General features: G+C 50.1%; 8 protein-coding genes across 8 annotated transcripts; 6 read left to right on the top strand and 2 right to left on the bottom strand.

Annotated features, from left to right (window-relative positions):
* Positions 1–59: 59 nt before the first annotated feature.
* On the top strand, positions 60–962 carry N7537_005150 (uncharacterized protein; the record flags this gene model as incomplete). The annotated part of the gene is made up of 4 exons (XM_056896207.1): positions 60–107; positions 479–593; positions 671–773; positions 827–962. 4 exons carry the CDS (start codon positions 60–62, stop codon positions 960–962), a joined length of 402 nt encoding a protein of 133 aa, XP_056755955.1.
* A 2145-nt stretch (positions 963–3107) lies between these two features.
* Positions 3108–5142, top strand: N7537_005149 (glycine--tRNA ligase; the record flags this gene model as incomplete). The annotated part of the gene is made up of 2 exons (XM_056896206.1): positions 3108–4694; positions 4756–5142. The coding sequence occupies 2 exons, from the start codon at positions 3108–3110 to the stop codon at positions 5140–5142; spliced, it is 1974 nt and encodes a 657-aa protein (XP_056755954.1).
* Positions 5143–5382: 240 nt separating this feature from the next.
* On the top strand, positions 5383–7497 carry N7537_005148 (uncharacterized protein; the record flags this gene model as incomplete). The annotated part of the gene is made up of 2 exons (XM_056896205.1): positions 5383–5505; positions 5590–7497. 2 exons carry the CDS (start codon positions 5383–5385, stop codon positions 7495–7497), a joined length of 2031 nt encoding a protein of 676 aa, XP_056755953.1.
* Positions 7498–8074: 577 nt separating this feature from the next.
* On the bottom strand, positions 8075–10656 carry N7537_005147 (serine/threonine protein kinase CLA4; the record flags this gene model as incomplete). The annotated part of the gene is made up of 2 exons (XM_056896204.1): positions 8075–8584; positions 8641–10656. 2 exons carry the CDS (start codon positions 10654–10656, stop codon positions 8075–8077), a joined length of 2526 nt encoding a protein of 841 aa, XP_056755952.1.
* A 655-nt stretch (positions 10657–11311) lies between these two features.
* N7537_005146 (NADH kinase POS5) lies at positions 11312–12731 on the bottom strand (the record flags this gene model as incomplete). Its single annotated transcript, XM_056896203.1, has 4 exons — positions 11312–12082; positions 12127–12361; positions 12418–12532; positions 12608–12731. The coding sequence occupies 4 exons, from the start codon at positions 12729–12731 to the stop codon at positions 11312–11314; spliced, it is 1245 nt and encodes a 414-aa protein (XP_056755951.1).
* Positions 12732–13323: 592 nt separating this feature from the next.
* Positions 13324–14680, top strand: N7537_005145 (lysophospholipid acyltransferase family protein; the record flags this gene model as incomplete). The annotated part of the gene is made up of 2 exons (XM_056896202.1): positions 13324–14183; positions 14293–14680. 2 exons carry the CDS (start codon positions 13324–13326, stop codon positions 14678–14680), a joined length of 1248 nt encoding a protein of 415 aa, XP_056755950.1.
* A 389-nt stretch (positions 14681–15069) lies between these two features.
* On the top strand, positions 15070–18747 carry N7537_005144 (putative RNA polymerase II transcription elongation factor (Ctr9); the record flags this gene model as incomplete). Its single annotated transcript, XM_056896201.1, has 2 exons — positions 15070–15924; positions 15991–18747. 2 exons carry the CDS (start codon positions 15070–15072, stop codon positions 18745–18747), a joined length of 3612 nt encoding a protein of 1203 aa, XP_056755949.1.
* A 1987-nt stretch (positions 18748–20734) lies between these two features.
* N7537_005143 (uncharacterized protein) lies at positions 20735–21058 on the top strand (the record flags this gene model as incomplete). The annotated part of the gene is made up of 1 exon (XM_056896200.1): positions 20735–21058. The coding sequence occupies one exon, from the start codon at positions 20735–20737 to the stop codon at positions 21056–21058; it is 324 nt and encodes a 107-aa protein (XP_056755948.1).
* Positions 21059–24130: the final 3072 nt, after the last annotated feature.

The raw sequence follows: 24130 nt of genomic DNA, 5'->3' as shown, positions 1-24130 counted from the left end.
CAACCTTTTCCATCTATCAAATTTTTTTTTTTTACATAACACCATTTCATCAATTCAAGATGCAGTACGGCGACCCCCATTTCCTTGTTGACCGTGATGACACCACGGTCAGTACCGACGAGAAGTATGAAGCCGAAGATCGCCCCGCCTTGCCCTGCCGAACCTGGGTCATCACCTAGAAGCTTGAAGAAACAGCTATAGCCACCACCCAGGAAAATATTAAATTTGGTCACGGCCCTGCATACACCGCGGGTAAATTCCTTTGTTATAGTGCCGATGACCCGAGCAAGAAGCAGGCGTTTATGCGCATCTCCGCCCAACTCCCCATGCATAGACCAGAGTTTTCTAAGTCCGAGACTCGAGCTAAACAGGCCGTACCGACGAAATCAATTAGACGAAATCAATCATCGAACTAGTGGCTCTGAAGAGACTGAAGAAGATGTGTTGTGATGTTGTCCCGACCTGCTCGGTTTTCAAGAGAAAATGCAATGGCCCGGTGGTCCCAGGAGGCTTTATCACATTTGTTGTCTGGGAAAATGCCCCCAGAGAGCCCCTAGACTATCAGGAGTTCTGGAATATGAACGATTATATGCGTGAGTCTATTCGAAAAAATTTGCCCGTAGCTTACTCTGATGTCCATCCAAACCTCTTTTTGTATTTCTCGTGTCAGAGACTAAATTCAACGCATACATTAGAAAGTTTTTACGCTGCGGCATCAAGCCACGCATACATTCAATATCGAAGCTCATTTTTGGTACATTGACCGAAGAACTGTATGTGATGCTCAGTATACTCACATCAAGTAACTTATACTCCAGTCTCTTAGGCACATCTCAGGGTTTTCGCAAGCCGCCTTCGTTGAGCCTACTGAAGAATGCCCCGATGCTAACTTTGCCTTATTCGGACTCATCAAGCCACCGGAAAAGGATGAATGGTGGCTCGACACTAAAGGGTGGGAATGATGAGACTGCATTAAACGAAGATCTAAATATAACGAATATTTACCCGTGCTTCCATTGATTTGTTACAAGCATAGTCGCCCGCTAAAATGGGCTTGTGATGTCTCTTTGGATGTTGCCTTTGGATGTCTTTTTAATGTATACGAAGGCAGTGCAAAAAGCACATCTTGTGCAAGAGACTTTTCTATGTATATGATAACCGTGGTAGTTGTAGTGTTTATTCAAGTCTGTTATAACCTTGGCATCCACCATGGTGCATGATGTGGGGCCTGTCCCGTACCCATGGCGTCGCTGATTGGACCTGATGTATTAGACGTACAGAGTATAAACCTTGACTATCTGGGCCGTCCATAGTCAAAATTTCCTATACTCCCTCCTACAAAAACTAAATTTGTCTTACAAGATCTTCACTTTTCAGAGATTCAATACGAGTTGCTGCTCAGTGCCTCTCATAACGAAAATTAGCAAAGCGCCTGTCTCGGAGTGTGGAAGTCCACAATACGAGGAACATGACTATTATCTTCTGTCCCTTAATCTCATGTCTACTGCATCTTTATCTATCTGATTTGACAAATAAATCAAGGATCGTACGATTTCCGAAGTCTCTACATGATAGTGTACCCTCCACTTAGCCGCAATTGCCCACTAAATAGCAGAATTCGGTGCAGAATGCTTTGTTCTTGCGGGTGGACGATTATAAGCCCTTCTTTTTTTTTTTTTTTTTTTTTTTTTTTTTTTTTTTTTTCAAAAGTTTGAGTCTATACTTCAATTCAAAGCTGAATCCTCCTTGGTAAGCTCAAATACCTTTAAATCCTGTTTGGCAGGTCTCATTTTCGACGGCTATATCTGGTTATTAGACCGGCCTGACGTTATAGGCTCCGCTATCATAAAAAATTGCATAAGTCAAATTGAGTCTTCCTGATCTTCATCTCTTGGCTAGGTGGTCGCTACCAAAGTCACCATTAAGCCCGTTCCTGGAAGGCAAAGACATAAAGTTATTTTAGATACCCCAGTAGACAGTGCTTTACTATTCACTCCTAGATGCTATCAGAATCGTCTAAGATCACTTCAAAGATACCACAGACGTTCCAACTCCCCCAATCAGGAATTACGGTTGCTTGACCATCTGTCCTACCTTATCTTCTTGTCTTCTAACACATCCCTTGATACTCTCCGGATGAAAACGTATCAAGGTGTTGATGCGACATCAAGTAAAGACGAAAAGTTTCTGAAGCCAAACTAGCATTCCACTAGCGCTACTTTTTATCAGTCAAGTCACCATGTGTGGCCATAGCGACTAGCCAAGGCGGCGGGCATTGAGTACTGGTCCCGTGAGAGTTGTGACATCTGCACCGGAGCTTAGAAGCATTTGATCAAATGACGGTATCATAGATATCGCAAAGAGCATGAAAAATCTCGGGTGGTTGATCTCTATCAATAGTGACAGATACGCAATTCCAGACAGATCCAGTTTTAGATCAAGGTCGCACATCCTGGTTCGTTCCTAACTAGCCCGTCTCGGCCAGACCAAATGCGACACCATTATGTCCTTCATTAATTTTGTTCCTGCAATTTTCCCTCTACCTCTCCCACTTTTTGCACTTCTTTGACCTTGTTCTATTTATCTTCCCTCATGTCCCTCCATCTTCCTATCTCTTTCCATCTTTATCTCTCCTAAGCTGTGCAGGCAGCTAGGCCGAGTGCTTCAGCACTAAGAATGGACAAGATTAGTCAGGCATATGACCAGATTCCCCAATTAAGTCAATCATAAAAGAATAGAGGCACGAACATGATATAAACTAGAATTCATATAGTAGTGGCAGAAAACATGGCAGAAATTAGCGCCGACCCCTATTAGGAAGGCGGTACTAAAAATATAGACAGGACGTGCGAGGATTCAAAGGGTGCGGTTATCAATCCCCTGAATAAAAAGAAAAAGAAAAAGATTGACCCAATTGGTCGCTCTCTCTCGTTCTATACCCCTTGTCTTTTTGTCCTCTCGGTGGTGTCTGAGGGGCTGCATAGTGGATGACTCAATTGCCGCGCCTGCGATTTCCCCCCCGCTCTTTTCTTTCCCCTCCGTCTTTCTTTCGGACTCAGTTTAGGACCTACACCCCTCCCCCGAAGACCCTCAAACGAAACGTCAAGATGGCTACCGTCAATACCAAGACCGGCCAGGCCGTCGACCGCACGGTGCTGGACTCCATGCTCCGCCGCCGCATGTTCTACACCCCCTCCTTCGAAATTTACGGTGGTGTGTCCGGTCTGTACGATTATGGCCCACCTGGAACCGCCCTGATCGCCAACATGACCGATTTGTGGCGCAAGCACTTCGTGCTCGAGGAGGATATGCTCGAGGTCGACACCACCATGCTGACCCCCCACGACATCCTCAAGACCAGTGGACATGTGGACAAGTTCGCCGACTGGATGTGCAAGGACCCCAAGACTGGCGAGATCTTCCGTGCTGACCACTTGGTTGAGGAGGTTCTCGAGGCCCGCCTCAAGGGAGACAAGCAGGCGCGCGGCGAGAAAGTTGAGGTGGACGAGGAGAAGGAGGCCAAGAAGAAGAGAAAGGCCAAGGGCACCGAGGCTAAGAAGCTGGATGATGCCTTGGTCAAGGAGTACGAGGAGACCCTCGCACAGATTGACAACTTCGGTGGTCCCGAGCTGGAGCAGCTCATCAAGAAGCACGACATCCGCAACCCCGTCACCGGCGGCGAAGTGCTGCCCCCGGTCTCCTTCAACCTTATGTTCCAGACCTCCATTGGCCCCAGCGCCAATATGCCTGGATACCTGCGTCCCGAGACTGCCCAGGGTCAGTTCCTGAACTTCGCTAAGCTCCTGGAGTTCAACCAGCAGTCGATGCCGTTCGCCTCTGCCTCCATTGGCAAGTCGTTCCGTAACGAGATTTCCCCCCGCGCCGGTCTCCTGCGTGTGCGCGAGTTCCTGATGGCTGAGATTGAGCACTACGTCGACCCAGAGGGTGGCAAGAAGCACGCTCGCTTCGATGAGGTCAAGGATACTGAGTTGACCTTGCTCGACCGTAATGTGCAGCTGTCCGGCAGCACCAAGCTGACCAAGATGACCATCGGCAAGGCCGTTGAGACCGGACTGGTCGACAACGAGACTCTGGGCTATTTCCTGGCCCGCATTCAGTCCTTCCTGTTGAAGCTGGGTGTTGACCCCACTAAGCTGCGCTTCCGTCAGCACATGGCCAATGAGATGGCTCACTATGCTACTGACTGCTGGGATGCCGAGTTGCAGACCAGTTACGGCTGGATTGAGTGTGTCGGTTGTGCTGACCGCTCCGCTTACGATCTGACTGTTCACAAGGAGAAGACCGGTGCCCCTCTCGTGGTGCGCCAGGCCCGTACTGAGCCTCTGCGTATCGAGGAGTACCAGATTGACCTCGAGAAGAAGAAGTTCGGTCCCAAGTTCAAGAAGGACGCCAAGACCGTCGAGGCAGCTATTGAGGCTCTGTCCCAAGAGCTGCGCGAGAAGCTGTCTCTTGACCTCCAGAAGGATGGCAAGATTGAGGTCGATGTTGAGGGTGTTGGATCTGGCAAGGTTGAGATCGAGAAGGACCTGATCAAGATTGAGAAGCGTACCCGTGTTGAGAATGTCCGCGAGTACACCCCCAACGTGATCGAGCCCTCCTTCGGTATTGGACGTATTCTGTACAGTATTATCGAGCACTCCTACTGGTCCCGCGCCGGTGATGAGACCCGTGGTGTAGGTTTTCCTTTCTGTATTCTTTTGCCATGAGCGCTGGTACTAACGATACTCTCTATAGGTCCTTTCTTTCCCTCCTGCTGTTGCCCCCACAAAGGTCCTGCTGGTTCCCCTCTCCACCCACGCCTCCTTCAAGCCTCTGACCCAGCGTCTGACCTCGAAGCTGCGCAAGGCCGGTGTCTCCAACCGTGTCGATGACTCTTCCGCCAGTATCGGCAAGCGTTACTCTCGCAACGACGAGCTGGGCACACCCTTCGGTATCACCGTTGACTTCCAATCCGTCCAGGACAGCACCTTCACCCTGCGTGACCGCGATACCACCAAGCAGGTCCGTGCCAGCGAGGACGAGATCCTGCAGGCTGTCAAGTCGCTTGTTGAGGGCGATGAGACATGGGAGGATATCCGCAAGCGCCTGCCCGAGTTCACTTCCCAGGAAATCGAGGCTTAGAATACTTAGTGCATGCTAAAATATTATTCACTTTTTTTTTAATTTCATCTTCTTCCCATATCTATCAAAGCAGAGCAGTGCAGTGTCATCTGTAGATCTATACAGTATAGTTTTTTTTTTTTTTTTTTCGTTCATCACGCTAACCAGACATGGCGTACCCAGATCCGGCCACCGCGCCAAGAATCCGGGGCACCTCCGTCATCCCATCTGTCCTCTTTACACTCTACTTGGTCTACAACAATGGCGCCCACAGTACACTCCGCCAAATTGACACTCTCGTGTCCGCTCTTCGCTGCAGACTTTGACCCTCGCAATAGCGGTCGACTTCTAGTCGGCGGCGGAGGCGGCGAGGGGCGTAGTGGAGTTGGAAACAAGATCGCAAGTCCCACTATTTCGAGGAAACCCCCTCTCTCGACATGCGAATGCTAATCGTTGTTTTCTGTATAGTCTTTGCTTGACACATCGCGTCGCAGCGAGATCACAGAGGCCGTTGAATTGAACCTATCGCGCGATGAAGACTCGGTAACATCGCTGGCTGCGGCCCCGCTGGTTGGGGACAAGGCAGGCTTGCTTGTTGCCCTTGCCGGTATAAATAGCTCGGTCGAACAGCAGAAAAAGAACAACAATCAGCATCTTCGCGCATTCCGGTTTGAGGTGCCACAGAAGACCACCGCTGTTGCTGGTTCGAATACACAGGGCGCCGAAGACAGCGCGAAGGAAGAGGTTACTCCCGGAAAGGCTATAGCTTTGTCGCAAGCGTCACTCTTCCGAACGAAGAACGGTCCAGGCTCTTCTGATACATACCAGCGAGTGACAAGACTCTCGCCGTGGCCGAAAGGGAATGATGACACTGGGGAACATACACGGATCGGAGCCGTTGCGACGGGTCTGGCACCATCCGGTGAGATTGTGTTCTTCCGCGCTACAGAGACGCCGAGTGAGAAGGATATAATTGGTCGCATTCAATTAAGCGGCAATGAAGAGGCCGAGGACCTGGATTTTGTCAGCCTCGAACACGACTCGGAAAAGACTGACGGTGCACACGGCCGGTTCCTTGTGGCATATACCAACGGCCCAGATGTCATGGTTGGCGAGATCGCGTCCTCTAGCCGCCCCAACAGCTCCCCCGATGTCCGCTCCGTTTATACCATTCCTCTGCCTGCCAGCGGAGCCCGCACAGCACGGCCCAAGTTCCGCGCTCTGCGATTCCTCTCACCCGGAACCCTGCTCCTCCTCCTAAACGCTCCAAACCGTGGGGGTAGCGAGCTCGTCCTTCTTGAACTTCCCAATGCGAAATCAAGCAAGTCCAAAATCCTACGACGTCGCAAGCTCCCTCGAACCTTGAAGATTGGGCTAGGACTCGATATCTGTCAACTCGGAACAAACCCGCAAGGCCAACAACAAACGGTCATCGCAGCCAGCGGCAGCGATAACTCCATCCCTCTATTTACCCTAGAATACGGACCAAACCGCGGTTACAGCAACTTCCGCCCCTACACAACCCTTCGCGACGTGCACCCCTTCTCAATGACAAAACTCACCTTCTCAACCTTCATCGCACCCCAACACCCCGTAACCCCAGACGTCGGTCCACAGAACATCAAACTCGCTTCGGTCAGCATGGGCAACACCGTCGTCGTACACACATTCCCACTATCCCCCTTCCCAACCTCCTCCCGCACCCCACGCTACGTCCTCGTCACCCCAGGCCCCTCCGAGATCTGGGAACTAGTCTACAGCATCATCATTCTACTATTCTCCATATCCGCAATCTGCATCTCAATGCTCGCCTTCGCCGAGATCCGCGGCGGAACCCCGCCAGTCCTCGGCGCCACAGAATGGCTCCCAGAGAGCATCCGCGGAGCCATCGCACGGGAATACGTCCTACCCCCACGGGATAAGCTGACGTATTTCGATACACTTCTTGCGCCCCGCGGAAGCGGCATTGGCACCGATATCCCAGTGGCAACTATCGTTTCCACAGACTCGCAGATTCAATCCCTCCGCGAAATCCTGGACCGTATACACCGCGCCGGTGCCGCACCCGCTGATCTTGAAACCATCGCGCCGCAGTCCCTATCTGTCATTGTGCGGTGCACTGCAGGTCAGAATGCCGAGGAGAGCGTCATTATCGAGACTGCTGTGTCTGCATCTGCGGACGAGTCCGAGCGGGTTGAGGAGGAGAAGCTGCAAGCTTGGAAGGATCTCTCTGTGCCTGAGCAGAGTGTTTGGAAACAGAGACTTACGGATGCGGGGCGTTGGACGGCTTCTGAGGGGGAGAGTGTTTTCACTGGGGTTTTGTTTAGTGAGGCTAGTGGGGGATTGGGGAGGGCTGTTAGGGAGGAGTTGCCTTGATTTTCTTTTGCTGGGGGAGGTTTCAGGGTTTGGGTTTCTTTTGTTCTTTATGTACTCCATATGAATTGCTATATACTAGTTTTACGCTTGTCAATGATATATTAGATCCTATTTAATGGTCGTGACAAAGGCCGCATAAGCAGCTTACTATTTTGTTCATGAAATCAAATCAAAGTCAGATGGGATTTTAAACTATTCTTCGCTTTTGTGCAAGGGCACATAATACAGTGCAAGTTGCAAAATCGTGAACGTCATAGGGGGGAAACATGGTATGTGTTTTGTGCAAGCGTTGAAGAGAAGTTGAAAGGGAGGGGAAAAAAAAAGATCAAACAGATCAAACGCCAAATTATCCACGCCCAGGGTTGTGTATGATAAGTAAGTAGAGCAGACCAGCAATGATACCTCCAATGAAGAGTGCAGTGAAGGAGACGGGCAAAGGAACACGGGGGAAGAGGGTGGTTCCTGTGAGAATGTCAAAGGGAGATGGACATCTAAACGAAGACGAGTAAATGGGACCCAGGTGTTGTTGCTCCAATGTGTAGTAAATGAAGAGCAAAAGTGAAACCTCGGTTATTTACTAGCCGGTAGCCTTCTTCCAGCGGAGCAACTCAGCCAGACTAGCTAGGCTGCATCCGGTTTGCAGGAATTCGTGGGCGAGGAGCTCGTCAGCAGAAGCGCGGCTGTGAACATTGACACATAGGCAGACGCTCAGGAAAGCCTTGAGCTCCTTGCTTAGCTTCTCGGGCTTCTTGAGACGGGGGGTTCCATTGGTGGCAATAAGGTAGAGGGCCTTGAGGGGCTCTTCATTCAGGTAGGGGGGCTCCGACTCGATCATTTCGATGGCCATGATGCCCAGCGACCAGCAGTCAACCTTCGGGCCATACTCCTTCTGCTTGACTACTTCGGGTGCCATCCAGTAAGGGGTACCGACCATGGTAGCGCGCTTGTTCTTGTGTTCGGTCAGCTTGGCGCAGAAGCCGAAATCAGTGATCTTGACGTGGCCGACACGGTCGAGGAGGACGTTGTCACTCTTGATATCACGGTGGATGATGCTCTGGTTGTGCAGGTGGGCCAGACCCTTGCAAGTCTTTTGGTCAAATGTTAGTAACTAGATGAAAAACAACCATTGGGTGGAACACATACCTCAGCACAAATTGTCGCGATCTGACCTTCAGTGATTACTGGGTTATTATCAATCACATCAGTCAACGCGCCACCCTCCATGAACTCCATGACAACCCAGAGTTCATTACTTGATTCCTGCAAGAATGAGTCGAGGAAGTTGACAATATTCGGGTGCTGGCTGTCCTTCATGACAATAATCTCGTTGACGATTAACTCCTTGCGCGGCTGACTACGCAGGTCCATCTGCTTGATGGCCACCTGGCAGCGTGGGCCGTAGGTCCGGTAAAGCTCGTGGGCAACACCTGAAGGTGCGCTTTCCTTAACCCGCGCCACATACACGGATCCAGACGCACCCTGACCAATCTTGCGCTGCTTGCTGTAAGACTCGTTCGGGTTGTCCTTGGATACGACAGATCTTAGCCGCTCCATGACCTCGTTCTCTGACATGGCTGACATGCGCACCTCCTTCTGGCGCGGCTGATCTGCCTTCTTGGTAAGAGCAGCTTCGGCTTGGCGAACGCCATCGGGGACGGCCTGCTTGGTCCCGTTCTGCTTGTTGGCAATGTTCAACGGCTTCACAGCTTGAACGGGAGCCGGCAGGCGTGTTGGAGGGGGACCGGCCTGTCCCTTGGAGCCGTTTTGCTGAGGACGGTTCGCTGAGCCTGGGGCTCGGGGGTCACTGGGAGGATAGCGGGAGCTTGGGGAGCCCTGGCGGTCATCAGCCCTGGGAGCACCCGGTGCTCGGGGCGCGCTTTGACCGTAGGGACTCTGCGACGGTGGCGCCGGTGCAGGACGCTGTGCGGTGAGCTGCCGGGGGTCTTGCTGGCGAGTAGCAGAGCTTGGAGCCTGAGGGGCCGGGCGGCTTGGTTGATAGCGGCTATTCTGTGACGGCTCGTCGCCACTATATCCACCAAGCTCCTGTTGAGCCATATTAGGACGGGTCTGCGGGATGGATGCGTTGTAAGCATCTTGCTCCTCCTTGTTGCGACGTTCCTCCTCCACGCGGCGACGCTCTTGGTCAGCCATTTCCTTCATCCGTTCCACTTGCTGCTGGTGGTCTGCAGCACGGTCCGCCTGTCCAACCGAGGACGACGCAGAGCGCATAGAACCGTCAGACTGTTTCGACTGACCGCTATCAAGGCGCTGCATAGGTCCTGGCGGGGGAGGACGCGGGGGTGCAATGGAGCTCCCAACACTATTACCGTATGCCTTGGGTTGACCATTACCATTGGGCGGGGAGTTGATTCCAGCGTAGTATTGCGGATTCTGCTCACGCATCTTGATATCTGAGTAGAATTCAAGAACCTCAATGACAGCCTGGGGGTTCTTCTTGTAGTCTTCCTTGGTGATAGCCGAGGATGTCAAAAGCTTCTCCCACTCTGGAGGCAAGCCCACAAAAGCGCCGGTATTTGGGTCGAAGCCGACATGAACACGGTGACTGAAGTTTGTGGGGTTGCTGACGCCGCCCATTCCAGGGCAGCGCTCGTAGATCTTGTCAATCCACTCATAGATTTCATCGTCGGATTTAACCTCGCAGGTAATGGTCTTGGTAGGTAGGTCGCGGGCAAGGAGCGCAGTTTTGGAGTTTGCATCCTTGGGGTTGGCTAAGCGAGTGACCTCGAAGGCCATCTTGGAATCCTCGGAGCGAGCGACAGCGGTGACCGAGGACAAAGGGAAGGTAATCACTACCTTGCCAGAATCACTCTTTAAAAATTCGAGTTTATATTCACGTAGAATCAAGTAACGTGTGTTCCAGGTTGCCAAGAATTTGTCCTCTTTGCAGCGGACGGTGCCTTCTTTGATGATCGAGATTCCATTTTGGCCGGTATTACTCCGGGTCATAGCCAGCGAAGGGTTGGTGGTGTTGGGGAAAAGCGAAAGATTGGCCGAGGATGGACCGGGTGTGATCGGAGAGTCCAAGCTCATCTGACCGAAGGAGGAGGTTGTGCTGTTGGTGGGTAGGGTCAATTTGGGTCGATCGGTAGGGGGCCGGGGGGCTGGCCCCGGATTCATGAACTGCTCCGACGCGTACATGTTGCTATGGAGGGTGAGTAAGATGCCACCAGACTCGGAGTAAGATATAGTACGGTTACATACTTTCCATACGAAGTCATTGTTCAAAGGACTTCACAGGTCGCACAGGGGGGGTGGTCGGAGGGGGGGGGATGGTGTAAACGAATGCGCCGAGACCTCCTGAGGCCTTCCAGACCGGCTAGCGCTAATAAACGGGGATCAGTGACTGCATTCAGGGAAAGAATGATCCAAAGAACGTTTCATGATATTTTCCTTGTCAAGATAATCGAACACACGAAGTTCCCGGGACAAGGGGAGAGAGAGTATCAAGGGAGCCGAAGGAGGGGTAGAAATGGGTACCTTTTTTAGAGGAAAATCAGGAGCGGCCCTCGCACTGCGAGGATGCTCGAGAATCAAGCAATATCAGACGTAAAGAGGATCAAAAAAGAAGAACAAGCTGAGAGTTGGGGAAGAATGGAGAGAGAAAGGGGGGAAAGAGATGATCCCCTGAGATAGAGTACTTTGGAAGTTCATCTACAGAAAACAAGCGTCTACCAATCAGAACAATCCATTGGGGGATTGGATCCACGGCTCACTTTTTATACAAAATAGATTTCTATTTTATTTTAACACTGGATCAACAGATATGTTGTAGATTGTATTGTACATTATAGTGTTATGGCTCTCCAAATGGATGATTGAACTTCAACAATCCATTCAATCCACCAACCCAGCCCTCGTGGGCTTCATATCCCACACTCCGTCGCATCACACTGGGTACACCACCTTGCCACTCATTCTTCCCATGACGCATCTCCTCATTCCAAACTCGAACTTCCATACCAACTGCCATCCCTTTACCTAAATTGACCCCATCCAGACTAACTTCGAGTTCGCGCCCACGGTTCTTTTCGCTTAGCCGTAGCGTTATCGGGGTACTGGAAGGGAGAACCAATGGCCGGAAGCTGAGGCTACGCGGGCAAATAGGCGTCAAAAGGATAGACGGGACTAGAGGATGCACAATGCTACCCCCACTACTCAGGCTGTAGGCTGTACTTCCCGTCGGCGTGGAAATTATAATTCCATCTGCCACAGCCTCGGTCAGGAACCGCCCACCCACAAACACATCTACCACAGCCAAGTGGGGTTCCTTGCCACGGTGGATGAGGAGCTCATTCATCACATACACACCCTGGCCCTGGTCGGTCTTGGTCCGGATAGGTGTGGTTTCGGTTCCGTCGGCGGTAAACAGTCCTACTTTCAACCGATTGCGCATCAGAATGCGGGCCCCGCGCGTAGAGCCCATTGATTTGCCCCGGACGGAGGACCACCCGGTCGGACCCATCTCAGTTTCCTGTTTTGTGGGTGCCGCTCCCGGGATATCTTCCAACACAGGCGTTCGATCCCCTGCTCCGGCTCCAGACATGTAGACTTCTCGGAAAGCTCGCTTAAACTCTGAGAACTTCCACTCACTCAAAAAGCCCAACGTACCCATGCTGAATGATAGAACGGGCGGAACATTGGAACAGGTCGCGAAGAGGGACGCTGCATGTAGAATCGTGCCATCCCCCCCAGAGTCACCGTGAGGTCGACTTTATCGTGAAGCGCGGTCGTTTTTTCGTCGAGAGAAACCGAGTAGACAGGGAAAGAGAGTGACGAATGTACTTCAGCGGCAGTCTTTGACTCGAGAATCACCGCGATAGATGGGTATGTAGAGGAAACATGACTTGAAGATGTCAGCCTTGGGCCAAGTTGGTTTCCATGGGCATGTCTCGATCTTACTTGACGAATTCAACCAGGGAATCGGTAACCGCCGGGGCGCAGTCTTTGCGCACCAGGAAGATATTTCGCGGCGGTGCTGGCCACTGGAGACACAGGAGCTCCCCGTCGCAGGATTCTAAGAAGATGCATTAGTCTTCGAATCAGAAACAAGACTGGTCCAAGACAGCTCCAAGCCAGCTCCAAGCCACACCTTGGTATTTTGGTATTAGGCGCTGAGACAAAGAGCCGATGTCTTTGATCTCGTGACGTGGTTGAGACGTGGAAAAATGGCGGAAGGTGAGGCGGGGACTCCTGCGAAGGATGTTGCAGAGCATATTGTAAGGAGGATCGCAGGCCTATCGACCTTGGTCATGTGCATAAGCTAGGAGGACTCCAGGAGGATTCGACCTGAGTTACTCACATCAACACGCCATCTTTCAACCCAAGATAGGAACTGGTAATGAGCTGACACAAAAGGTGGTTTTAGAGATCCAGGATCTCAGAGGGGTCTCCGAGAGATCTATCACAAAGAAAGAGAGTTGTCAAGTAAATACATGAGAAAGTTAACGTGACGTTATGAGGCTGTGACCGTCATTTTGGATCCACAAGATCCGCCTGATTTTCCCCTCCAACTATTCAAAACTCTCCAACTTGTCCAGCTCTTCAACACTTATCGCTTTGGATTCCACAATCTATTCTCTTATAACCCCCCTTCTTTACCCTGGAGCATGGCAAGTCATTTCATCTTCTAGCTTCTGCCTAGCTTTTGTTGTGTTCTGAGCCCATACTATCGACCATCACTATCTCCGCATCCGACCAGACCATTTCTACGTGTGGGCTCTGTACAGCTGTAGAAGCATTCACTAGCTTCCAGTCTAATACTTGGCTTTTTACAACAGAGATCCCCCGGATCTCCAAATTTCTACTATGGAGCCTGCCGAGGTTCGACAGCGCAAGCCACCGACCGCCGAGGATCCCGGGGATCTTCAGAAGCTCTCGACCAAACCACCTTCCGAGCCCCGTCTCAAACATGGCATTCCCATGCAGCTACTGCGCTCGCTTCTGCTGATAACATGGGCAGATTGCTGTATAATGGCGATCTGCGTGACGCAAATAATCGGCGCCCCGCTGTATCTGATCAACAAATATTACTACTATTCGTATATGGCATATACAAAACAATGTTTTGGACTGGTTCTCGGTGCTGTCACCCAATGGAGTTCTCCAACGCTTTTCCGGATCAGTGGCGATACTAGCGTACGTGGACAAATCCATATATCGAAAGATGGATTGCTGGAGACCAGGTTCCCGGAGCGTCTCGTCATGATCTCAAACCACCAGGTCTACACTGATTGGGTCTACCTCTGGTGGGTTGCATACACCAACCAGATGCATGGCCGCATCTTCATCATCCTGAAAGAGTCGCTGAAGTATATCCCTATTGTGGGCACTGGCATGATGTTCTACGGTTTCATCTTCATGGCTCGCAAGTGGACATCCGACAAACCAAGGCTTCAGCATCGTTTGGAGAAACTCAAGACACTTTACACCGGCTCCAACTCAGCCCGCCCACAGTACGATCCCATGTGGTTGCTAATATTCCCCGAGGGGACAAACCTATCCATCAATACCAAGCGACGCAGTGACGCTTGGGGGTTGAAACAGGGACTGCCTTCATTCAACCACATGGTTCTTCCGCGGTCTACAGGGCTGTTCTTCTGTCTTCAGCAGTTGCGGGGAACTGTAGACTGGGTTTATGACTGCACTATAGCCTATGAAGGCCCACCGTATGTTTTCTTTTCCTTTCTTTTCCTTTTTCCTTTTTCCTTTTTCCTTTTTCCTTTTTCCTTTTTCCTTCTTTCCTGTTACTGGGACAGTACTCACCTTTATCTATAGAAAAGGAAGTTATCCCGATAAATACTTCACACTCCGCTCCACATATCTGCAAGGACGACCGCCGACATCAGTAAACATGCATTGGAGACGCTTCCAGGTCTCAAAGATTCCTCTTGATGACCAGAAGGAGTTTGAGGACTGGCTGACAGCACGCTGGGGCGAGAAGGATCAACTCATGGATCAGTTCTTCGAAACGGGCCGCTTCCCATCCGAGTTGGCCGGTTCGATCAAAGCCGATCATGCAGTAGATGGCCAGAAGGTTGCTGCTTCAGCTGGATATGTTGAGTCCTATGGTCGCCTGCATCACTGGAGTGAGCTTGGTCTTATTTTTGTGGTGCTGGTCAGTGTTGCTTGCTTCTGCAAAGTTGTAACAAGCTGGTTGCAATGATTTGAATACCTAACCTAGATATCCCATTGGTAAATATAGTAAATGTCATTTCCTCCATTTATTTTGCTCTATTTTATTCCAAAATAATTGAAGAGCAATGATTTAGACCAGAAAAGGTGAGAATGCGCTTGTTCGATGTATGCGGTGTGGCGGCCTGTGGCGGTGCAGCCCGGCCACTCCAATCGTTTAATTCTCACCTTCTCATCGCCGCGCTGTTAGTCTCCGAGAGTCACTTTTTCGCGTTTTCTCCCATTTCGAGGTCGCTTACCTCACCGGTCCTAATCCCGAAATTTATTTGATGGACCGCCTCGCTTGATCATGAGTTGAGGCTCCTACAATCGCATACCTACTCGAAAAGTGGCCTCATCCCTCCCGTCCCCGGACACACCATGGCGCCTCTTGAGAATGGCCAAACCAATGGCCTCAACGGTGATGCTGTACCTTCAGCTAGCCCATTGAGCAACCTGCGCTTTTCCGACATCCCCGATGCTATCGACATTCCCGCATCCAGCTTCGACAGTGAAGTCGAGGTCAGCTTGCTCGAGCTCCCCGATGACCCGACTGAGCTTTGCACCCTCTTGGAGAACGAAAAAGCGGCCAAGAATTTCTGGGTGATCATTGCGCTCGCCTACGCAAAGCGCAAGCAGATCGACCATGCCATCGACATCTTGACTAAGGGTCTGGCCTCCGTCGCCCACGGAGCGACAAAGGAGAAACTTGGTCTGCTGGGTTGGATCTGCTGGATGCTGCTCCTGAAGAGCCGACACGCTCCTCGAGTTGCACCTGAAGGGGAACTATACTCAGAAGCCAAAACCAAAGATCACTACCTCCAACTTGCGACATCGACATTGAACGAGGCCTCACGACTCAACCCTGCTTATCCTCCTCTTTTCCTGGCGCGTGGTGTCCTGTGCCTCCTTCGTGCATCACTATACCCGCCTCGTGCTGTTCGTCCGGGCGCGATTGATACCTCAGAAAGAGTCGAGTCGCTACGTCAAGCTCTGAAATGTTTCGACGAGTCATCCAAGGCCTTTGGTGGCAGGAACATCATGGCTATTCTGGGACGCGCCCGCGCGCATTACATGCTAGGAAGATACGCAGATGCGCTCGAAGGATACCAAAAGGCTCTGATCAAGATGCCTAACCTCACAGACCCTGATCCTCGTATTGGTCTAGGATGCTGCCTATGGCAGCTGGGCTTCAAGGATCAAGCCAAGGTAGCCTGGGAGAGATCGCTGTCTCTGGTATGTTACGAAAAACACTACAAGTTTTTGTTTCATAGAAATTAACTAATCACCATCGCTATGCAGAACCCCGAGTCTAAGGTCGCCAACGTCCTGCTCGCAGTTTACTACCTCCACGACAGCTCTCGCCGAGCTACCACCGACCCTATGTTCGGGTCAATGTACAAATTAGCCATGACTCAATACACCCAAAAGGCGTTCAAGCTGGACAAGGAATACCCGATGACTTGCTCCTTGTTCGCCAGCTACTTCCTCCTCCGCAAATCATATTCCACCGTCGAGACATTGGCACGCAAAGCCATCGAGCATACAGATGTTATGTCTATTGCTAGTGACGGCTGGTACCTTCTTGGTCGTAAGTCGCACTATGAAGGCGACGATGCCCGTGCTACAGAGTTTTACAACCGTTCGGATCAAGCCCGTGGTGGAGTCGACAAAGGCTATCTTCCCGCCAAATTCGGCGCTGTGCAAATGCAGATCACGAACAAGGACTTTGACGGTGCCAAGTTCCGACTCGAGAAGATTGTTCAGCAATCGAAGAACCCGGAGGCGATGACCCTCCTTGCTGCTATTCATGCGGAAGAAGTCTTCGCTGCCCAGAAGTCAGGCAGCAAGGAAGACAAGTCGACCGAGGCAAAGCGAGCTATCACTCTGCTTGAGTCAGTGCGCTCTATGTGGAAGGATGAGAAGCAAAATATCTCACCTGATGAGTCGGTTCTTGTTTATCTTTCTCGTCTCTACGAGGGCACGGCTCCAGATAAGAGCATGCAATGTCTGACCCAACTGGAACAGATCCAGATTGCTGATATTCCCGAGGATGCTCGACCTGATATCGAGGACCAGGATAAGCAGAACGCCGCTCTTAGGGAGAGTCTCCCGCCGCAGCTCCTCAACAACATGGGCTGCTTCCTATACCAGAATGAGAAGATCGCCCTGGCTCGTGGCTTGTTCCAGTCTGCGCTCAACGCCTGTGTGCAATCCAAAGAAAAAGAGGATGGCACTGATACCGATGCGCTCGTCACCACAATCAGCTACAACCTTGGACGGACTTACGAGGCAGCCGACATGTGGGACGAAGCCAAGAAGGTCTACGAAGGTCTTCTGGAGCGTCACGCTGACTACACGGAAGCCAATGCACGCCTGACATATATTGCCCTTCGCCAAAGCCCTACAGATGAGGGCCCGAAGAGGATTGGCAAGCTTTACGAAGCGGACAGCACAAATCTGGAAGTTCGGTCGCTCTACGGATGGTATCTCAGCAAGGCGAAGAAGCGAGTCGCCAACCTTGCTGAAGATAGCGAGCAACGTCATTTCAAGCACACGTTGCAGTACTATGACAAGCATGATCGCTACGCGTTGACTGGAATGGGCAATGTGCATCTTCTTGCCGCCCGTGACATGCGCCGAGACACAGATCAAGAGAAGGAAAAGCGTCGTAAGATTTACCAGCGTGCCGTGGAGTTCTTCGACAAGGCTCTCCAACTGGACCCCAAGAACGCATATGCGGCCCAAGGTATTGCGATCGCCCTGATCGATGACAAGAAAGACCACAGCTCTGCTGTGCAAATCTTGTCCAAGATTCGCGATACGCTCAAGGACCCCAGCGTGTACCTCAACTTGGGACATGTCTTCGCTGAGCTCCGCCAGTTCTCACGGTCAATCGAACACTACGAGGCTGCATTGTCGAAGGATCGCCAGCGCGATGTGCAAATCCTGGCTTGTCTTGGTCGTGTATGGTGGCTGCGAGGCAAGCAGGAGGCGAACTTGGCCGCAATGAAGACAGCACTAGACTACGCCACGCGCGCACGCGACATCTCTCCGGATCAACTTCACCTGCAGTTCAACGTTGCTTTCGTGCAGAACCAAATCGCCTCGCTCGCATACGGTCTACAGCCTACTCAGAAGACGCTCCAGGATGTCCAAGAGGCAGCGGAGGGTCTCAAGGAGGCCATCGAAACTTTCGAGCGTCTTTCCAAGGAGAAGAACCCGCCCTACCCCAGCGCCGCATTGGAGCAGCGAGCCAACATGGGTCGCACGATCAGCAAGCAGCTTGACCGAGCCATGCAAAGCCAGAAGGAGTACGAAGAGAAGAACGCCGCGAAGCTCCAGCAAGCCCGTGAAGCCCGCGAAGAAGCCACGCGGATCCGGGAAGAGGAGCTGCGCAAGGCCCAAGAGGTCGAGATGGAGCGCAAGAAGCGCATCGCCGAGGAGCGCGCACAGATGGTCGAAGAAGTGCAACGACATGCCGCGCAGCGCGCTGAAGACGAGCGCGCTCGCGAGGATGCCGAATTGACCCAGGACTCCGAGACCGGTGACCGTGTCAAGCGCAAGAAGAAGGCTACCAGCAAGCGCAAGAAGAAGGGCGGGGATGATTTCATCGCGGATGAAGATGAAGGCGATGCTGCTGCGCACAGCGCGGCCGAGAGTGAAGGCGAGACGGCGCCCAAGAAGCGTCGCCGCTTGGAACGCCGATCGGGCGGGAAGGCTCAGGCTGCCAAGTCTGAGAAGCCTGGCAAGTACAAGAGCAGTGAGATGGTTGTTGATTCTGATGACGAAGAGGCTGCTGGGTCTGCTGGGTCTGCTGGTGAAGACAAGGATGATCTATTTGGTGATGACGACGAGCCGGCTGAAGAGACTGCGCCGCGTCGTCGTGGCAAGGCCTCTCGTCGTATTGCGGATGATGACGAGGATGAGGATGAGGAAGAGGAAGAGGAAGTGCAAGCCGAAGTTCAAGCTGCGACGTCTGACCATGAAGACAACGACGATGAACTGTTCGGCGAGGAGCCTTCGAAGCCTACCGAGGATACAGAGATGCAGGAGTGAATTTTATGCCACATTCCAACTACTTATTTTTTTTGTTCCTATTCCAAGTTCTATTTTCCATTTTACTCATCCAGGCGTCTGTGGTTAAGGGGCCATCTGAACAACAATTGATACATTTCTCTCCCCTTGTACTTCACCTGTGTAATTATGAGCCATCGTTACCAGTCACGGAAATCCAAAATCTCCCAACCACCCTTGTGCATTGTTTTGAACGAGACCATTGAACCAAATCAAAATACCCACTAAGCAAATCGGTCAAATACCGGCCTTTACAGATCTTAAAAACCCCAGTAAGAAAATGGAAATACCCAGAAACATTTCGCAGCTAACTCCAAGAGGTGGGAGAAAATAAATTAAAAAGGAACCAAGCCAGGCCCAAGCGCAACACACCTGCATTGAATTAATCTATTCCCATCGAACGTGTATCATATTCCATCGGATCTGTCTGGGATCTCTTCTCGGAATTCCGCTGGGGAAGATCCGTTCATGGGAACTGGGTTCGGGGATAGTCAGACATGGCTTGCGCAGGATCCGGAAATATGGATTTTACATGTGTGGTCAGTGGTGGGATTGATCCCTGTCCTACGGAGCCCCCTGCCACCGGACGGAGCACCGAGCAACTACGAAGGACTTCATACGGAGGACTCCATCCGGAGGATGTGTGAGTGAATTAAACGTGCTCCACGTAACTGCAGATGGGTACGTAGTAGGTGTATGCAAGACGAGGGGCTATGTCTCATTACTGTGCCCACGTTGGATTTGGGGGCTGACTCGTTTATTAGGGCATGTTTTTTGGAAGATTTTCCGTGTCTGTGTGTCTGTGCCTGTGTGTCTGTGTGTCTGTGTGTCTGTCTGGGTAAGATGGCTGTGTTGGACTATAGTACTCCGGGCTACCAGTATAGAGTACCGGAGTCCGAATCTTAAATCGGGAATAATCTATGGTTTCTGAATTAAACATTCCAAACCGGCTGCACGCGGAATTAGTTACCCTTAAGGTTCAGGATTCAAAAGTAAGACAGCACCATGCACCATCCACCATCCACCATCCACCATACACCATACACCATACAAAGCCACTATATCGACATGGAAAATGGATACCTCCTAGGACGCTTTTTTTAGTACAAGGTTTTAAGACAACATCGGAAGAAATCTCTAAATCCCTAAATCTAATACTTCTACTCGGTACGGTTGGATTCCAAGCCTTTCCATATGTGGAGATAGTGCTCTTACAAGGGATAACTCTATTGTCGTTAGGCTTGGTTCCGAGAGGTTTCAGTTTGATAACTTCAGGGTCTATAACATACAAGTATAGAATGTTAGGATATTCACATTTGCTCTATTAAGACCCCCATGACTCAATTTCTATTTTCAAAAAAAAACCAGTCGTTTTAAGAAAAACAAAAACAAAGCCGCAAAACTCATGTGCAATATAGAAGAGATCCAGGTGTAGCGTAGCATCGAGACCGATGATATCAACGGGAACCGCCGTTTTGGGCGTCACCCGCGTCAAACAAGTTAAGGATCGTCAACAAAATCTACAATCGACGGATCATTTCTAGAATCTCTATTACTATGGCCATCACGGCATATATCTCTATATTAATCACAAGGCCGGTTACCAGGGCCATCTAAGGTTTGCCGTCTCCAGTCTTTCTACTACCATCCACTCCATCACAACTATGCATATGTCATAGATCGAGATCTATGTCCACAATGTCTACAGAGTAGCCGGGTAGAACACCATCCAAGCTGCTGCTGAGGTGCTTAAGTTCCTGAAGCACGTCAGTTATTATGCCGCAAACATCTATCCAGAGATCAGGGACGACAGGACAATTAGATATTTAAATGATCTGATCATCGCCCCAGGTATATCGCTGTCAGTCTTCTTCATTGTCCTCTTATAATCTACTTCGGTTAGTACAGGCCTACCAGATCCACACTCAAGTAGTCGTCTAACAAACACCACAGTTTGAACCATATCAAAATGCGTTGCAATCTCTTCAGTCCCGTCCTGCTGGCGATCACAGCACTTGCTGTCCCCGTCCCCAACCAGAACGATGTGATCGGTGATGCTGGCGTTGCCGTTAACGTCGGTGGTGACAAGACCGTTGGTGTCCTCGATCACAAGCGTGATGTTATCGGCGACCTTGGTCTCGCTGCCAACGTCGGCGGTGACAAGACCGTTGGTGTTCTCGATCACAAGCGTGATGGTGGTCACGGCGGTGATGACTCCGGCTCCGATGTTATCGGCAAGCTTGGTGCTGCTGTCAATGTCGGCGGTGCTGATACCATCGGAGCTGCCAGGTAAAGTAACCACGACTTGCTTGTGGAATTGGCCGTCATTCTCAACAAGACCGGAACATCCAAGCTCCGAGGATCTAGTGGATAATAAGGTAGATAACCCAACCTCGAATGGACCATCTAGATCTCATGATCTAATTGTGGGCATTTCATCCTTTGCCTCGAGAAGAGTAAAGCTAACGTGCAACTTAGAATTGGGTGGCCTTCTCAGTTTGGGCCTCGAATGACAAAGAACTGGTGTTATGGATTTGGCTTGATATCACTTTTTAATATTTAATGAGCTTTAGTGCCTGGGAATCAAAATTCTAGGCTTCAATATTTCAATATTTTAATTCCACATTTCCCAATGCCTCGAATATGATGGATGGACTACGAAGTATACAAAGAAACAATGATAATCAGCTATGTCCAATAGTCTCCCATTTGTTTGTTTACTATTTGATCATTCCCGAAGAACCCAAGCTTGGAAGTCCCATGTATCACAAAATATACCCTTGGAACATGAAAGGAGCCCCCTGTACTCCGTACCGAGTACCATCAACATAGCTAATCCCTACCATGTCCTATTATGTAGTACTCAATTTAACGGTCAATGCCAGGTTACATCACCGGGCACTCGGATCGTCGCACATAGTAACATTCAATATTGACTACTAGCGCGCCTATCTCCAATGGAATGAAATATGGTTTGGAGGATTCCGTCTCGGTAGTATGGCAGGTGTCAATGGGCCCCTATAGTTACAACGTTAGCTTGATCCATCCTCCACATGATACATACAGAGTTCCAACGGGCGCATACATATGTACTTTACCCAGATAGGCGACTGTTTGGTCGTGCCCATACTAATATGATAGCGCGGTATGCGATACTAAACTACCCCCGTGGGATTTATGGCCGTCAAGGTTCGGGAAAATGACGGACTTGCAATTGACTCTGAAGGTACGGAGTATGGAACCTGCCTCTCGGGGACCAAACTTTCATGTTTCAGGGGAATTAGATCTGTCGATCTTCGGGAAGTATGGATAGGAACGTGTTCGTGATAGGCGAACCATGTGAATCAAGATGGGGACGGAGTGATAGTCATAATTTACCTTCCCCTGTTATTCTAGAACGTGTCCCTTCAAACCTTGTGTTGCGCTATTCTACGGAGTCGTCCCTATTTTTATTATTATACCCGTGGACCTACACATTGTGTCTATCTTATACCGATTCTATGCCTATATTATACTATTAAGCCACATTTCTACTTTTTGAGGGCTTGGCCCATCTTTAAACCGAATTTGCATTATACTCCAAGAGTCTCCTACTCTATTTGATCTTTCATCTTTGTTCCCAAAATGTCCCCCAAAAAAAAGCAAAAAAAAGATCTGACAGCCGACGACACTCCAATTTCGGGGCATATTCCTGACACAAATCTAAGCTGAGGAAGCACACCGGGAAGAACACCGGGGACGCTTGGGCCTATAAGATAAAGACTGGTACGTACCGGTGCTCGATGACGACTGTGGACGCGAAACGCGAACGACCGGTGGGGATGGGGAACGTGCTTGTTGGTTAGGACCTCCTGAACGGGGATACCAGTACAAAGTAAGTAGTGATTAAGAATATCAATTACCGCACAACGCAGGTACAACATGTATAATGTAGGAACAGAGTCCTTATTACGGAGTAAACGGTCTAGACTACGAGATCACCAGAAACCCACTTTACAACATCGATACACACACTACAACTAGCGGTATATTGGACTTCTGAAATAGAACGAGACAGTTTTGGGTTGTGTTTTGTGTTTTGTTTTGTTTTACTTTTCCCGGGTTTCTCCCTTGTTTCGAATCGTCCTAGCTGCAGGTTAAGTTCCACTTCCACACTAGATAGGAAGTTGACTGTTGACTTATAGACTTGCTCAAGTGAATATTAGAATATGTGTGTCGAGTTACCGTAACGGGAAAAAGTAATGCGCAAGACTTCACCTCTATATTCTACTAATCAATTCTATGTACTACTCCGTGCTTCCAAGGTCATAATATGCACATACCAGGCAGTACAGGCACAATGGATATACCCCGCCCTGAGACAATGCAACTCTCCGACAGGTAAAACGTACGGAGTAAGGGAACGGTGGCTCCCGATACACGGATACTCACATTCTTCAGCTTCATCTTGCATCCCCGAGGAAGTGTGAAGTTTGCATGTAGTCTGATCCGTTTTGCTTTTTTAATTTAATGATTTTTTTTTTAAAAAAAAAAAAGTTCTCAATTTGCATGAGATAGGAGACCGGCACTCCCCGAGGCTTGTAAGTACTAAACAGCCCCTACAGCTAGGCGATATCACAGGAACAAACTTGCATGGGAGATCCTTGCCTGTCCACCTTTTTTCTTTACAGGGATGTTTAGATTGAACTGGAGAAACTGGAGAAATGCCTAGCACATGTATACCTAGGCTATAATACCATTTTAATTGCCTCTGTAATACAATGTTATTATGACTTCTGGAACCCCACTGCCGGAACCCGAAAAAGTAGATTTCGATCTGAGACTATTTCCCAAGCCCTATGTTTTTTTTACTAAACACTAGAATCAATTTTAGGGCCGGAACCTGTGATTAAAACCGTTGAACCGAGGCTCCGCTATACGCGGGGAAGGGAAGAGGCGTTTCTGGTTTCAGGCCTCACGCAAGGCAGAGAGATTGTAGGAAGGGAAGCCCTGGAGGACCTCGAGATATTAAATAGAAATAAATTAGAAACACACATAGAGAATACTACTATGTATCTTGGTATGTACCACCCTTCTATGTTGCATGGGGAAAAAAGGGAATCATATCCATGGATCCAAGCTTCCAGTGTGCGCCCAACTTATCGTGATAAGGGCTTGTCCCTCTCCACTCAAGTCCTAACGTTGCTACCTGGGAGTAAGGATTTAGTACAATATGCAATTGTTTCAATCTTGTCAATCTTGTCATTGGGTATTCAATTGAATATCTTGTCCAATGACATTGACTTGTTACTAGGATAATATGCATGGATATGGAGTACCACTGTAGGAGGAACAATCTATAAGCCAGATCGCGTGTATGTGTTTT

This window comes from Penicillium hordei (genome assembly GCF_028827395.1).
Source record: "Penicillium hordei strain IBT 12815 chromosome Unknown utg000002l_segment0_segment0, whole genome shotgun sequence".
NCBI lineage: Eukaryota > Fungi > Ascomycota > Eurotiomycetes > Eurotiales > Aspergillaceae > Penicillium > Penicillium hordei.
This window is presented reverse-complemented; position numbering and strand designations above follow the sequence as displayed.